The sequence below is a fragment of the Brienomyrus brachyistius genome, chromosome 14, assembly GCF_023856365.1.
Source record: "Brienomyrus brachyistius isolate T26 chromosome 14, BBRACH_0.4, whole genome shotgun sequence".
Classification (NCBI taxonomy): Eukaryota; Metazoa; Chordata; class Actinopteri; order Osteoglossiformes; family Mormyridae; genus Brienomyrus; species Brienomyrus brachyistius.
In genome coordinates, this window is record NC_064546.1 from 13,909,667 (window position 1) to 13,927,221 (window position 17,555).

Genomic DNA, 17,555 nt, shown 5'->3' on the forward strand with positions numbered 1-17,555 from the left:
CCATATTCACTCTTCAGGGAGGAAACAGAGAAACAGCAAACTGCACTAATCAGGACCTGAGGGAGGGAGGAAGTGATGGTGTGAGTGTAAAAAGAGGAGGATGAGCTTCCCCCTTATTCCCCTCCCATCATGACCCCATTCAAAGGGCCCCAGAAGATTTGGTCTCACCTTGACAGTGCAGGGCAATCGAGTGATGCTGGGATTTTAAATCAGACGAGATTTTGAATTTCAAATATCTCAGAAATAACAATGCAAACTATAAGAAATGTTTGTGATATTTATGAAAGGCAGCTGTACTGTTTGAACTGCCACTGAATCAAAATAACTATAATGGATTTGAGCAGCTGTGTTACTCTTTCTGGTTTCAGAGACCACAGAAACAGCGAAGGGTTTTTGTAGAAGAGAGACAGAATCTTCAGAACTGTGTATAACTTGCTGCACAAAAATACACAGCCGAGTCTGTATCTCTTACTTTGTGAATATGGAGAAATGCTTCTTTGGTCCCATCTCCAGTTATTTCAAAATTAATTTTATAGGCATCTTCAGTATTATTGCCCGTGTTCCAAACATATCCTATGAGTTTTAAATCGTTGTCTTTTTGTTGCTGGTACCACAGTATCGTGTCGTAGCTTGGAATCTTATGGCTACAGCTGAATTCTGCAGAATTATTCGGTTTGACCAACAGAGCAGGAGGACTCTGATTAACTTCGTTGCCGAGTGAGAGCCCTGCAGAAACAGGAGAGATTAGAAGATGTCCATCCATCCACACTGATTATCAAAGATGCTCAAAGTAAAACATGTACAGGACTTTGTTACCTGTCACCCATAGAAAAATAAGAAGAATGTTATGTCTCTGGAACATGTTGACAGCAGAATTCGATACAGAGAGAAATGTCACTGACTTTGAAGACTTCTGGCAGACAGGAAGTGACGTCACTGAATATAAATGGGTGAAGCTGCCGACAGGAGTGTCTGCTTGTCACAGTCGTTGCCGCATCTAACACTCCGCAATTGCAGGAGGAAAAAAAATTAGGGTATGTATGTATTAAATAGGGGCGGAATGGTGGTGCAGTGGTTAGCACTGTTGCCTCACACCTCTGGGACCTGGGTTCGAGTCTCCGCCTGGGTCACATGTGTGTGGAGTTTGCATGTTCTCCCCATGTCGTTGTGGGGTTTCCTCCGGGTACTCCGGTTTCCCCCCCCAGTCCAAAAACATGATGAGGCTAATTGGACTTGCTAAATTGCCTATAGGTGTGTATGTGTGAGTGAATGGTGTGTCAGTGTGCCCTGCGATGGGCTGGCCCCCCATCCTGGGTTGTTCCCAGCCTCGTGCCCATTGCTTCCGGGATATGCTCCGGACCCCCCGCGACCCAGTGGGATAAGCTGTTTGGAAAATGGATGGATGGTTGGATGTATTAAATAAAAATGAGGACACGCCAACAAATTTGACATTTACAGGAATGTTGACCTCTTGACCACATCATCAGGAATATGATGTGCAGAAATAAAAACATCTTTTTTTACCCTTCGTTCACTATAATACTGTAGGTAGTTAGTTTAGGTCCAGAAAGTAAAAATCCAAACCATGATTTTGTTTCAGCCAAGCATTTGAGTCACAGTCACACTCAGAGTCACAGTCACAGTGTACTCCGTTGTCTGGCTGAAACAAAATCTTGGTCTCGATTTTTACTTTCTGGACCTGAACATTCCACCTTTCTTTACAACTCAGACAGAGGTTGTGAAACAGCACTTAAGACATACTGTACCATATGGGCATTTCTCAGCAACTTAGTCTCTTTGAATCCCAAAGTTGCCATATGAAGCGTGATATGAAGGGCTTCCTAGTCTCAAGTTTGAACGAGAGTCTTGTGTGACTGAAATAAAAAATATATTATGTCTTAACTATTAGTAACACATTGCATTAATAAAGTAAATCAAAATGTAACTGGACATGACCCAAATGTAATAATGTAACAGAAACATTTAGCAGTACTTAGGTAAATCATTCCATAGAAACATCACTGAAAAATGCATTTTATTGACATTATTATTTACTTAACTATTACACAAAAATCAATAAAAAATGTACATGTAACAACAGCCCAAGTGATATCTAACTTTGTGTGTATGAATGGATGGGGAAGCCGACAGGCCCGTAGGTGAAAATGTGCTGCCCCCCCCCCCTCTGAACAGGAGAACTAAAAACAATCCGATTATTTTTTCCTTCAGCCACTCGCTTGCTTTGTTCTCCACACTCTGGTCAGCCGTGTATTTATTGTCATATTTCATAGAATATAGAAATTCTGTTTATTTGCATGGAATTTCACATTAGCATATGTGGTGGGAAGTTGGATGAATGTATTATCTAATTGTGTAATGATTATTAGTTATTGTTTCTGTTACGCCCCCTCCTTGTGAGAATACCAGCTCATCACTGTCAAGCGAGGCCACGTGCTCCGCCCTGTAAAATCCCCGCCGCACCTCGCATTCAGTGTGAGGCCTTGTTGGTCCTTTTGCAGCTCATTGAGTGTCTCTACTCCGTCTCCTGTCCAGACCTGAACCTTCCCACGGACCCAGCAGAGATCCAGCTCACCGTGCAGGGAATGGATGGTTCCCCCCTCACCGCAGGTCAGGTAACCCACTGGACCACACTGCCACAGCTCCTGGTGCTCACCTCCATCAGAGGCAGCGTCAGGCGCTCTTGGCTCCAACGCAACCATCCTCACATAGACTGGCAGGCGGGGAAACTCCGATCATGGTCTCCCTAGTGTTTCTCTGCCTGTCTCACCCTACTGTACCTTGCGGAGTGGAGAGCCCAATGCCTGATGGAGGGGTCCTAATTCTGAAGGAATACCACAACTTTGCTGGCGTCTTCAACAAGTCCAAGGCGTTTGGCCTCCCCCACGGAGATGCTCAGACTGCGCCATAGATCTAAAGGAAGGTACCCCGTTGCCTGAGGCGCACGTATTCTCTCTGTTCTGGCCAGAGGAGGAGGCGATGGAAACCTACGTGCGCAAATCCCTTAAACAAGGTATTATCTGCTCATCAGCCTCCCCTGGGGCTTCTGGCTTCTTTTGGGGGCCGCACCCCTGCATCAAATACTCGGCTGTAAATGGGCATCACTGTGAATGCCAAGAACCGCTACCCCTTATTCCCATTGCGCTGAAGTAGCTCCACTCCTCATTCACAGCTGGGCTGAAGATGAATGGAAAAGCTCCATCATAATTGGTCATAGTCATACTGACCTCCTTCATAATTGGTCAGTATGAATATTTAGTAATGCCGTACGGTTTAGCTAACGGTCCATCAATGGCTCAGGTGTCATGACCCGGCTCGTCGGCTCCTCGTGTGTGCCACGCCCCCTGATTACCCACGTGTGCTTCCCTGATCGTCTCCAGCTTTGTCCATTTACTTTGATTGGTCCTGTCTTATTTAAGTCCTGGTCTTACCTGTTCCCCTGGTCTGTCATTGATGTTAGTAGATGTTCGTGATCCTGTTCTGTCCTGCTCCTTGAAATAAATCCCTGTTTACCCCGACTTCCGCCTGTCCGCCTGCTTCCTGCCCGTTCGCCTCGCCCGTGATCACGAAGCGTGACATCAGGCTGGAACAACATATGGAACATGTTAGTGTAGGTGGGTTCTATAGCGTCTCTGTGACTGTCACCTCTACATCAAAGGTGTGAATTCTTACGTTGAACCATTGATTTTCTAGGCTATCAGATCCAGCCTGGGGGAGCTGGCATGGATGAGGACAAACGTATGAACTGGCACCGAATCGAAAAATCTATAATGATTTCAAGCAGCTGTGTTACTCTTTCTGGTTTCAGAGACCACAGAAACAGCAAAGGGTTTTTGTAAAAGAGAGACAGAATCTTCAGAACTGTGTGTAACTTGCTGCACAAAAATACACGGCTGAGTCTGTATCTCTTACTTTCGGAATATGGAGAAATGCTTCTTTTGCTCCATCTCCACTTATCTTAAATTGATTTGTATAGGCATCTTCCATAGTAGGGGAAGTGGTAAGAGTATATCCTATGAGTTTTAAACTATTGTCTTCTTTTTGCTGGTACCACAGTATCGTGTTGTAGTTTGGAATCTTGTGGCTACAGCTGAATTCTGCAGAATTATTCGGTTTGACCAACAGAGCAGGAGGACTCTGATTAACTTTGTTGCCGAGTGAGAGCCCTGCAGAAACAGAAGAGATTAGAAGATGTCCATCCACACTGATTATCAAAGATGCTCAAAGTAAAACACGTACAGGACTTTGTTACCTGTCACCCATAGAAAAATAAGAAGAATGTTATGTCTTTGAAACATGTTGACAGCAGAATTCGATACAGAGAGAAATGTCACTGACTTTGAAGACTTCTGCCAGACAGGAAGTGACATCACTGAATATAAATGGGTGAAGCTGCTGACAGGAGTGTCTGCTTGTCACAGTCATCATTACATCTGACACTCTGCTATTACAGGAAGACAAAACAATAAATATGTAAGTTTAATATTCCATTAGCTAAGAATGAGGAGGTAACACTGCATTTCATTTCTAACAGATAATGGATGAACAAAAGAATATGATGCACAGAAATAAGCACATTTTTCGGTTTACTATATAGCCATATGTACTGAAAATGTACATAATTTTTGTGATTAACCAGTAATTAACAATCGTTTAGAAGCTCAGACTTGTCATAAGAAGCAAGCTATTAAATCCTTATCTTACCTGAAATTTCAGCTTGTGGGATTTGAGTAACATACAGTATATTTGATACTGTGAGTCCTACACCACAGGGGTCTGTTATGAGGTGACGGTCCCTTCAGACGGACCATCCTCCAGTATAAACTTCTGACACCCACATGTGTGACTGGCCTCCCTTTCCCAAATCCCATGGCTTCATCCAGGTCAGGCTTTAAGCTCAGTTATTTTAGAATGTCACTCTCTCCACTGGACTGACAGTCCATCCCTATATGTTTGCATTTAAGCATTTCACTTGGCTACATTAAATTCCATCTTACTAAGTAGACTTAGTCGTCTACTTGAGTTATAGACCCCCCAACAGGAGAGATTAAGTACTGCAACTTGCATAAACCGTGAGCTAAATATTCATTCTTTTGTACAGCTGTGTAATCAGTCTGCATCACTGTGTTTACTCACTGCACAAAAATACACACCACTGTCTTCTGACTTCAGATTTTTCACTGAGAAAGATCCAGTTTCATACTGAAGTTTTTCAGCTTCATATTTACTTTGGTTTAAATTCCCAAAGTCAGGTTTACCTCCAACAGCAGTAAACACAATGAGCTGCATGTTCTCCCCTGGGCGCTGGTGGTACCAGTACATTTGGGTGTAGGAAGCATCCTTGATGTGACTGCAGTTCATCTGACCAGAAGTCCCTACGGGAGCCCAGAGAATGTTTGGATTCTGTGTAACACCACTGTCTTCACCATGACCTGTAGGAAAAATAGTATGAAAGAATGAGAAATGTAAGAATCCCTGTGTTTTGTTTAAAACCAATCTACAAAATTACGTAACAATTTTAGCTCTAAATTCCATAACCTTACCTTTCTCCCAGAGCAAAATGACTGCAAATATGACAACTCTGGCCATATTCACCCTTCAGGGAGGAAAAAGAGAAACAGCAAACTGCACTAAGCAGGACCTGAGGGAGGGAGGAAGTGATGGTGTGAGTTTAAAAAGAGGAGGATGAGCTTCCCCCTTATTCCCCTCCCATCATGACCCCATTCAAAGGGCCCCAGAATCTTTGGTCTCGCCTTGACAGTGCAGGGCGATCGAGTGATGCTGGGATTTTAAATCCGACGATACTTTGAATTTCAAATATTTCAGAAATAACAATGCAAACTATAAGAAATGTTTGTGATATTTATGAAAGGCAGCTGTACTGTTTGAACTGGCACTGAATCAAAATAACTATAATGAATTTGAGCAGCTGTGTTACTCTTTCTGGTTTCAAAGACCACAGAAACAGCGAAGGGTTTTTGTAGAAGAGAGACAGAATCTTCAGAACTGTGTATAACTTGCTGCACAAAAATACACGGCCGTGTCCACATCTCTTACTTTGGGAATATGGAGAAATGCTTCTTTGGTCCCATCTCCAGTTATTTCAAAATTAATTTTATAGGCATCTTCAGTATTATTGTCCTTGTTCCAAACATATCCTATGAGTTTTAAGTCATTGTCTCTCTGTTGTTGGTACCACAATATCATAGTGTAGCTTGGAATCTTATGGCTACAGGTGAATCCTACACGTTGATTAGATTGGACCAACAATGCAGGAGGACTCTGATTAACTTTGTTGCCGAGTGAGAGCCCTGCAGAAACAGAAGAGATTAGAAGATGTCCATCCACACTGATTATCAAAGGTGCTCAAAGTAAAACATGTACAGGACTTTGTTACCTGTCACCCATAGAAAAATAAGAAGAATGTTATGTCTCTGGAACATGTTGACAGCAGAATTCGATACAGAGAGAAATGTCACTGACTTTGAATACTTCTGGCAGACAGGAAGTGACGTCACTGAATATAAATGGGTGAAGCTGCCGACAGGAGTGTCTGCTTGTCACAGTCATCATTACATCTGACACTGCTATTACAGGAAGACAAAACAATAAATATGTAAGTTTATTATTCCATGATATAAGAATGAGGAGGTAACACTGCATTTGATTTCTAACTGAATGAGTAAGAGTTATTACTCCAACAGATAATGGACAAACAAAAGAATATGATGTGCAGCAATTAACACATTATTCTGTTTACTATACAGCCAGAGGTACAGAAACTACAGATAATATTGGGGTTTAAGCTGTAATTCATAATAATTTTGAAGCTCACGCTTGTCATAAGAAGCAAGATATTAAACCGTTAGCTTACCTGAAATTTCAGCTTGTGGGGTTTGAGTAACATACAGTATGTTTGATGTTGTAGTTCTAGCGTAATTAAAATGAGGCCCAGGATATACATTGTATATACAGAACGACCAGGTTTAATTAACACCGGTTAATATCACCTACTGTATAATGATCCACCCATAGCTAGTTGTGATGGCATTTGGAGATTCAAGAGACAATCATGACAAGCAAGCCCCCCCCCCCCCAAAAAAAATGATGAAGTTTGCTGAGGGAACATGTGAGTCCTACACCACAGGGGTCTGTTATGTGGTGACGGTCCCTTCAGACTGACCATCCTCCAGTATAAACTTCAGACGCCCACATGTGTGACTGGCTTCTCTTTCCCTAATCCCATGGCTTCATCCAGGTCAGGCTTTAAGCTCAGCTATTTTAGAATGTCACTCTCTCCACTGGACTGACAGTCCATCCCTATATGTTTGCATTTAAGCATTTCACTTGGCTACATTAAATTCCGTCTTACTAAGTAGACTTAGTCGTCTACTTGAGTTATAGACCCCCCAACAGGAGAGATTAAGTACTGCAACTTGCATATAACGTGAGCTAAATATTCATTCTTTTGTACAGCTGTGCAATCAGTCTGCATCACTGTGTTTACTCACTGCGCAGAAATACACACCACTGTCTTCTGACTTCAGATTTTTCACTGAGAAAGATCCAGTTTCATACTGAAGTTTTTCAGCTTCATATTTACTTTGGTTTAAATTCCCAAAGTCAGGTTTACCTCCAATAGCAGCAAACACAATGAGCTGCATGTTCTCCCCTGGGCGCTGGTGGTACCAGTACATTTGGGAGTAGCCAGCATCCTTGTTGTGACTGCAGTTCATCTGACCAGAAGTCCCTACGGGAGCCCAGAGAATGTTTGGATTCTGTGTAACACCACTGTCTTCACCATGACCTGTAGGAAAAATAGTATGAAAGAATGAGAAATGTAAGAATCCCTGTGTTTTGTTTAAAACCAATCTACAAAATTACGTAACAATTTTAGCTCTAAATTCCATAACCTTACCTTTCTCCCAGAGCAAAATGACTGCAAATATGACAACTCTGGCCATATTCACCCTTCAGGGAGGAAAAAGAGAAACAGCAAACGACAGTAACCAGGACCTGAGGGAGGGAGGAAGTGATGGTGTGAGTGTAAAAAGAGGAGGATGAGCTTCCCCCTTATTCCCCTCCCATCATGACCCCATTCAAAGGGCCCCAGAATCTTTGGTCTCACCTTGACAGTGCAGGGCGATCGACTGATGCTGGGATTTTAAATCAGACGAGATTTTCAATTTCAAATATTTCAGAAATAGCAATGCAAACTATAAGAAATGTTTGTGATATTTATGAAAGGCAGCTGTACTCTTTGAACTGGCACTGAATCAAAATAACTATAATGGATTTGAGCAGCTGTGTTACTCTTTCTGGTTTCAAAGACCACAGAAACAGCAACGAGTTTTTGTAGAAGAGAGACAGAATCTTCACAACTGTGTATAACTTGCTGCACAAAAATACACGGCTGAGTCTGTATCTCTTACTTTGGGAATATGGAGAAATGCTTCTTTTCTCCCATCTCCAGTTATTGCAAATTGATTTGTATATGGAGCTTCAGTATTATTGTTTTCGTAATTAACATATCCTATGAGTTTTAAATCATTGTCTTTTTGTTGCTGGTACCACAGTATCGTGTCGTAGCTTGGAATCTTATGGCTACAGCTGAATCCTACAGGATCATTAGATTGGACCAACAGAGCAGGAGGACTCTGATTAACTTCGTTGCCGAGTGAGAGCCCTGCAGAAACAGAAGAGATTAGAAGATGTCCATCCACACTGATTATCAAAGATGCTCAAAGTAAAACATGTACAGGACTTTGTTACCTGTCACCCATAGAAAAATAAGAAGAATGTTATGTCTCTGGAACATGTTGACAGGAGAATTCGATACAGAGAGAAATGTCACTGACTTTGAATACTTCTGGCAGACAGGAAGTGACGTCACTGAATATAAATGGGTGAAGCTGCTGACAGGAGTGTCTGCTTGTCACAGTCATCATTACATCTGACACTCTGCTATTACAGGAGGAAAAAACTTAGGGTATGTATGTATTAAATAAAAATGAAGACACGCCAACAAATTTGACATTTACAGGAATGTTGACCTCTTGACCACATCATCAGGATTATGATGTGCAGAAATAAAAACATTTTTTTTTACCCTTTGTTTACTACAATACTGTAGGTAGTTAGTTTAGGTCCAGAAAGTGAAAATCCAAACCATGATTTTGTTTCAGCCAAGCATTTGAGTCACAGTCACACTCAGAGTCACAGTCACACTCAGAGTCACAGTCACAGTGTACTCCGTTGTCTGGCTGAAACAAAATCTTGGTCTCGATTTTTACTTTCTGGACCTGAACATTCCACCTTTCTTTATAACTCAGACAGAGGTTGTGAAACAGCACTTAAGACATACTGTACCATATGGGCATTTCTCAGCAATTTAGTCTCTTTGAATTTCAAAGTTGTCAAATGAAGCATGATATGAAGGGCTTTCTAGTCTCAAGTTTGAACGAGAGTCTCGTGTGACTGAAATAAAAAATATATTATGTCTTAACTATTAGTAACACATTGCATTAATAAAGTAAATCAAAATGTAACTGGACATGACCCAAATGTAATAATGTAACAGAAACATTTAGCAGTACTTAGGAAAATCATTCCATAGAAACATCACTGAAAAATGCATTTTATTCACATTATTATTTACATAAATATTACACAAAAATCAAGAAAAAATTTACATGTAACAACAGCCCAAGTGATATCTAACTTTGTGTGTATGAATGGATGGGGAAGCCGACAGGCCCGTAGGTGAAAATGTGCTGCCCCCCCCCCCCTCTGAACAGGAGAACTAAAAACAATCCGATTATTTTTTCCTTCAGCCACTCGCTTGCTTTGTTCTCCACACTCTGGTCAGCCGTGTATTTATTGTCATATTTCATAGAATACAGAAATTCTGTTTATTTGTATGGAATTTTACATTAGCATATGTGGTGGGAAGTTGGATGAATGTATTATCTAATTGTTTAATGATCATTAGTTATTGTTTCTGTTACGCCCCCTCCTTGTGAGAATACCAGCTCATCACTGTCAAGCGAGGCCACGTGCTCCGCCCTGTAAAATCCCCGCCGCACCTCGCATTCAGTGTGAGGCCTTGTTGGTCCTTTTGCAGCTCATTGAGTGTCTCTACTCCGTCTCCTGTCCAGACCTGAACCTTCCCACGGACCCAGCAGAGATCCAGCTCACCGTGCAGGGAATGGATGGTTCCCCCCTCACCGCAGGTCAGGTAACCCACTGGACCACACTGCCACAGCTCCTGGTGCTCACCTCCATCAGAGGCAGCGTCAGGCGCTCTTGACTCCAACGCAACCATCCTCACATAGACTGGCAGGCGGGGAAACTCCGATCATGGTCTCCCTAGTGTTTCTCTGCCTGTCTCACCCTACTGTACCTTGCGGAGTGGAGAGCCCACTGCCTGATGGAGGGGTCCTAATTCTGAAGGAATACCACAACTTTGCTGGCGTCTTCAACAAGTCCAAGGCGTTTGGCCTCCCCCACGGAGATGCTCAGACTGCGCCATAGATCTAAAGGAAGGTACCCCGTTGTCTGAGGCGCGCGTATTCTCTCTGTTCTGGCCAGAGGAGGAGGCGGTGGAAACCTACGTGCGCAAATCCCTTAAACAAGGTATTATCTGCTCATCAGCCTCCCCTGGGGCTTCTGGCTTCTTTTGGAGGCCGCACCCCTGCATCAAATACTCGGCTGTAAATGGGCATCACTGTGAATGCCAAGAACCGCTACCCCTTATTCCCATTGTGCTGAAGTAGCTCCACTCCTCATTCACAGCTGGGCTGAAGTTGAATGCAAAAGCTCCATCATAATTGGTCATAGTCATACTGACCTCCTTCATAAATGGTCTGTATGAATATGTAGTAATGCCGTACGGTTTAGCTAACGGTCCAGCAATCGCCCAGGCTGGAACAACATATGGACATACATGTTAGTGTAGGTGGGTTCTGTAGCGTCTCTGTGACTGTCACCTCTACATCAAAGGTGTGAATTCTTACGTTGAACCATCGATTTTCTAGGCTATCAGATCCAGACTGGGGGAGCTGGCATGGATGAGGACAAACGTATGAACTGGCACCGAATCGAAAAATCTATAATGGTTTCGAGCAGCTGTGTTACTCTTTCTGGTTTCAGAGACCACAGAAACAGCGAAGGGTTTTTGTAGAAGAGAGACACAATCTTCACAACTGTGTATAACTTGCTGCACAAAAATACACAGCCGTGTCCACATCTCTTACTTTGGCAATATGGAGAAATGCTTCTTTTGCTCCATCTCCACTTATCTTAAATTGATCTGTATATGGAGCTTCCATAGTAGGAGAAGTGGTAAAAGTATATCCTATGAGTTTTAAATCATTGTCTTCTTTTTGCTGGTACCACAGTATCGTGTCATAGCTTGGAATCTTATGGCTACAGCTGAATTCTGCAGGATCATTAGGTTTAACCAACGAATCAGGAGGACTCTGATTAACTTTGTTGCCGAGTGAGAGCCCTGCAGAAACAGAAGAGATTAGAAGATGTCCATCCACACTGATTATCAAAGATGCTCAAAGTAAAACACGTACAGGACTTTGTTACCTGTCACCCATAGAAAAATAAGAAGAATGTTATGGCTTTGGAACATGTTGACAGCAGAATTCGATACAGAGAGAAATGTCACTGACTTTGAATACTTCTGGCAGACAGGAAGTGACGTCACTGAATATAAATGGGTGAAGCTGCTGACAGGAGTGTCTGCTTGTCACAGTCATCATTACATCTGACACTCTGCTATTACAGGAAGACAAAACAATAAATGTGTAGGTGTATTAATCCCTTAGCTAAGAATGAGGAGGTAACACTGCATTTTATTTCTAAAGGAATATGTAAGAGTTTTTACCCCAACAGATAATGGGCAAACAAAAGAATGTGATGTGCAGAAATTAACAAATTTTTCTGTTTACTATACAGCCAGAGGTACTGAAACTGTACATAATATTGGGGTTTAACCAGAAATTCATAATTATGTTGAAGCTCACATTTCCTTCTAATCCCATCGCTTCATCCAAGTCAGGCTTTAAGCTCAGCTATTTTAGAATGTCTCTCTCTCCACTGGACTGACAGTCCATCCCTATATATTTGCATTTAAGCATTTCACTCGGCTACATTAAATTCCGAATGCTGTCACAGTGTTTCTGTAAGTTGTCTACTTGAGTTATAGACCCCCCAACAGGAGAGATTAAGTACTGCAACTTGCATAAAAAGTGAGCTAAAAATTCATTCTTTTGTACAGCTGTGCAATCAGCCTGCATCACTGTGTTGACTCACTGCGCAGAAATACACACCACTGTCTTCTGGCTTCATATTTTTCACTGAGAAAGATCCAGTTTCATACTGAAGTTTTTCAACTTCATAATTACTCTGGTTTAAATTCCCAAAGTCAGGTTTACCTCCAACAACAGTAAACACAATGAGCTGAATGTTCTCCCCTGGGCGCTGGTGGTACCAGTACATTTGGTTGTAATTGACGCCCTTGTTGTGACTGCAGTTCATCTGAGCAGAAGTCCCTATAGGAGCCCAGAGAATGTTTGGATTCTGTGTAACACCACTGTCTTCACCATGACCTGTAGGAAAATTAGTGTGAAAGAATGAGAAATGTAAGAATCCTTGTGTTTTGTTTAAATCCAAGCTATATTTTTATAGATAAATAATTTTAGCTCTAAATTCCATAACCTTACCTTTCTCCCAAAGCAAAATGACTACAAATATGACAACTCTGGCCATATTCACCCTTCAGAGAGGAAACAGAGAAACAACAAACTGCTCTAAGCAGGACCTGAGGGAGGGAGGAAGTGATGGTGTGAGTGTAAAAAGAGGAGGATGAGCTTCCCCCTTATTCCCCTCCCATCATGACCCCATTCAAAGGGCCCCAGAATCTTTGGTCTCACCTTGACAGTGCAGGGCGATCGACTGATGCTGGGATTTTAAATCAGACGATATTTTGAATTTCAAATATTTCAGAAATAGCAATGCAAACTATAAGAAATGTTTGTGATATTTATGAAAGGCAGCTGTACTGTTTGAACTGGCACTGAATCAAAATAACTATAATGGTTTCGAGCAGCTGTGTTACTCTTTCTGGTTTATGGTTTTTGTAGGAGACAGAGAGAATTTTCACAACTGTGCATAACTTGCTGCACAAAAATACACAGCTGAGTCCACATCTGTCACACTAGCAATACGGAGAACTGCGTCTTTTCTCCCATCTCCAGTTATTTCAAAATTAATTTTATAGGCATCTTCCATAGTAGGGGAAGTGGTATAAACATATCCTATGAGTTTTAAATCATTGTCTTCCTTTTGCTGGTACCACAGTATCATGTCATGGTTTGGAATCTTGTGGGTACAGCTGAATTCTACACGTTCATTAGATTGGACCAACCGAGCAGGAGGACTCTGATTAACTTTGTTGCCGAGTGAGAGTCCTGCAGAAACAGAAGAGATTAGAAGATGTCCATCCACACTGATTATCAAAGATGCTCAAAGTAAAACATGTACAGGACTTTTTTACCTGTCACCCATAGAAAAATAAGAAGAATGTTATGTCTCTGGAACATGTTGACAGCAGAATTCGATACAGAGAGAAATGTCACTGACTTTGAATACTTCTGGCAGACAGGAAGTGACGTCACTGAATATAAATGGGTGAAGCTGCTGACAGGAGTGTCTGCTTGTCACAGTCATCATTACATCTGACACTCTGCTATTACAGGAAGACAAAACAATAAATATGTAAGTGTATTATTCCATTAGCTAAGAAGGAGGAGGTAACACTACATTTTATTTCTAACTGAATGAGTAAGTTACTAACAGATAATGGATGAACAAAAGAATATGATGCACAGAAATAAGCACATTTTTCTGTTTACTATACAGCCATAGGTACAGACAATGTAATTTTTTTTGGGTTTAACCAGTAATTAACAATCGTTTAGAAGCTCAGACTCGTCATAAGAAGCAAGCTATTAAATCATTAGCTTACCTGAAATTTCAGCTTGTGGGATTTGAGTAACATACAGTATATTTGATACTGTGAGTCCTACACCACAGGGGGTCTGTTATGAGGTGACGGTCCCTTCAGACTGGCCATCCTCCAGTATAAACTTCAGACGCCCACATGTGTGACTGGCTTCTCTTTCCCAAATCCCATGGCTTCATCCAGATCAGGCTTTAAGCTCAGTTATTTTCGAATGTCACTCTCTCCACTGGACTGACAGTCCATCTCTATATATTTGCATTTAAGCATTTCATTCGGCTACATTACATTCAGAATGCTGTCACAGTGTTTCTGAAAGTCATCTACTTGAGTTATAGACCCCCCAACAGGAGAGATTAAGTACTGCAACTTGCATAAAACGTGAGCTAAATATTCATTCTTTTGTACAGCTGTACAATCAGTCTGCATCACTGTGTTCACTCACTGCGCAGAAATACACACCACTGTCTTCTGGCTTCAGACTTTTTATTGTGAAAGATCCAGTTTCATACTGAAGTTTTTCAGCTTCATAATTACTTTGGTTTAAATTCCCAAAGTCAGGTTTACCTCCAACAGCAGTAAACACAATGAGCTGCATGTTCTCCCCTGGGTGCTGGTGGTACCAGTACATTTGGGTGTAGTAAGCACCCTTATTGTGACTGCAGTTCATCTGGCCAGAAGTCCCTATAGGAGCCCAGAGAATGTTTGGATTCTGTGTAACACCACTGTCTTCACCATGACCTGTAGGACAATTAGTGTGAAAGAATGAGAAATGTAAGAAATCCCATAAATTGTATAAGGCTATATGATATTTTTATTCTAAGTAAATAATTTTAGCTCTAAATTCCATAACCTTACCTTTTTCCCTAAAACCAAAATGACTGCAAATATGACAACTCTGGCCATATTCACCCTTCAGGGAGGAAACAGAGAAACAGCAAACTGCACTAAGCAGGACCTGAGGGAGGGAGGAAGTGATGGTGTGAGTGTAAAAAGAGGAGGATGAGCTTCCCCCTTATTCCCCTCCCATCATGACCCCATTCAAAGGGCCCCAGAAGCTTTGGTCTCACCTTGACAGTGCAGGGCGATCGAGTGATGCTGGGATTTTAAATCAGACGAGATTTTGAATTTCAAATATCTCAGAAATAGCAATGCAAACTATAAGAAATGTTTGTAATATTTATAAAAGGCAGCTGTACTGTTTGAACTGGCACTGAATCAAAATAACTATAATGGATTTGAGCAGCTGTGTTACTCTTTCTGGTTTCAGAGACCACAGAAACAGCGAAGGGTTTTTGTAGAAGAGAGACAGAATCTTCACAACTGTGTATAACTTGCTGCACAAAAATACACGGCCGAGTCTGTATCTCTTACTTTGGGAATATGGAGAAATGCTTCTTTGGTCCCATCTCCAGTTATTTCAAAATTAATTTTATAGGCATCTTCAGTATTATTGTCCTTGTTCCAAACCTTTCCTATGAGTTTTAAGTCATTGTCTTCCTGTTGCTGGTACCACAGTATAATGTTGTAGCTTGGAATCTCATGACTACAGCTGATTTCTGCGGGATCATTCGGTTGGACCAAACGAGCAGGAGGACTCTGATTAACTTTGTTGCCGAGTGAGAGTCCTGCAGAAACAGAAGAGATTAGAAGATGTCCATCCACACTGATTATCAAAGATGCTCAAAGTAAAACATGTACAGGACTTTTTTACCTGTCACCCATAGAAAAATAAGAAGAATGTTATGTCTCTGGAACATGTTGACAGCAGAATTCGATACAGAGAGAAATGTCACTGACTTTGAAGACTTTTGGCAGACAGGAAGTGACGTCACTGAATATAAATGGGTGAAGCTGCTGACAGGAGTGTCTGCTTGTCACAGTCATCATTACATCTGACACTCTGCTATTACAGGAAGAAAAAACAATAAATATGTAAGTTTAATATTCCATTAGCTAAGAATGAGGAGGTAACACTGCATTTCATTTCTAACAGATAATGGATGAACAAAAGAATATGATGCACAGAAATAAGCGCATTTTTCGGGTTTACTATATAGCCATATGTACTGAAAATGTACATAATTTTTGGGTTTAACCAGTAATTAACAATCGTTTAGAAGCTCAGACTTGTCATAAGAAGCAAGCTATTAAATCCTTATCTTACCTGAAATTTCAGCTTGTGGGATTTGAGTAACATACAGTATATTTGATACTGTGAGTCCTACACCACAGGGGTCTGTTATGAGGTGACGGTCCCTTCAGACGGACCATCCTCCAGTATAAACTTCTGACACCCACATGTGTGACTGGCCTCCCTTTCCCAAATCCCATGGCTTCATCCAGGTCAGGCTTTAAGCTCAGTTATTTTAGAATGTCACTCTCTCCACTGGACTGACAGTCCATCCCTATATGTTTGCATTTAAGCATTTCACTTGGCTACATTAAATTCCGTCTTACTAAGTAGACTTAGTCGTCTACTTGAGTTATAGACCCCCCAACAGGAGAGATTAAGTACTGCAACTTGCATAAACCGTGAGCTAAATATTCATTCTTTTGTACAGCTGTGTAATCAGTCTGCATCACTGTGTTTACTCACTGCGCAAAAATACACACCACTGTCTTCTGACTTCAGATTTTTCACTGAGAAAGATCCAGTTTCATACTGAAGTTTTTCAGCTTCATATTTACTTTGGTTTAAATTTCCAAAGTCAGGTTTACCTCCAACAGCAGTAAACACAATGAGCTGCATGTTCTCCCCTGGGCGCTGGTGGTACCAGTACATTTGGTTGTAATTGACATCCTTATTGTGACTGCAGTTCATCTGGCCAGAAGTCCCTATAGGAGCCCAGAGAATGTTTGGATTCTGTGTAACACCACTGTCTTCACCATGACCTGTAGGACAATTAGTGTGAAAGAATGAGAAATGAAAGAATTTCCATGTATTGTTTAAATCCAAGCTATATTTTTATAGATAAATAATTTTACCTCTAAATTCCATAACCTTACCTTTTTCCCAGAGCAAAATGACTGCAAATATGACAACTCTGGCCATATTCACCCTTCAGAGAGGAAACAGAGAAACAACAAACTGCACTAAGCAGGACCTGAGGGAGGGAGGAAGTGATGGTGTGAGTGTAAAAAGAGGAGGATGAGCTTCCCCCTTATTCCCCTCCCATCATGACCCCATTCAAAGGGCCCCAGAAGCTTTGGTCTCACCTTGACAGTGCAGGGCGATCGACTGATGCTGGGATTTTAAATCAGACGATATTTTGAATTTCACATATTTCAGAAATAGCAATGCAAACTATAAGAAATGTTTGTGATATTTATGAAAGGCAGCTGTACTGTTTGAACTGGCACTGAATCAAAATAACTATAATGGATTTGAGCAGCTGTGTTACTCTTCCTGCTTTCAAAGACCACAGAAACAGCGAAGGGTTTTTGTAGAAGAGAGAGAGAATCTTCAGAACTGTGTATAACTTGCTGCACAAAAATACACAGC

At 41.5% G+C, this 17,555-nt stretch overlaps 1 protein-coding gene across 27 annotated transcripts in view; it reads right to left on the reverse strand.

The window, feature by feature from the left end:
- Positions 1–16,608, reverse strand: part of LOC125707135 (uncharacterized) — a 44,335-nt gene extending 27,727 nt beyond the window's left edge. For 3 of the 27 annotated variants that reach the window (XR_007382200.1, XR_007382201.1, XR_007382203.1), the window contains exons 1-6: positions 16,218–16,608; positions 15,765–15,956; positions 15,425–15,678; positions 14,909–15,008; positions 14,057–14,791; positions 4,271–4,462 (exon numbers count right to left, since the gene is read on the reverse strand). Coding sequence is in view for 7 of the 27 variants with exons in the window: in XM_048974073.1 (XP_048830030.1) it covers positions 6,445–6,605; positions 7,652–7,825; positions 14,909–15,008; positions 15,425–15,678; positions 15,765–15,810 (735 nt within the window). In the remaining 20 variants the exon portion in view is untranslated. The other 24 variants (XM_048974073.1, XM_048974075.1, XR_007382226.1 and 21 more) reach the window with 22 other exon arrangements.
- Positions 16,609–17,555: the final 947 nt, after the last annotated feature.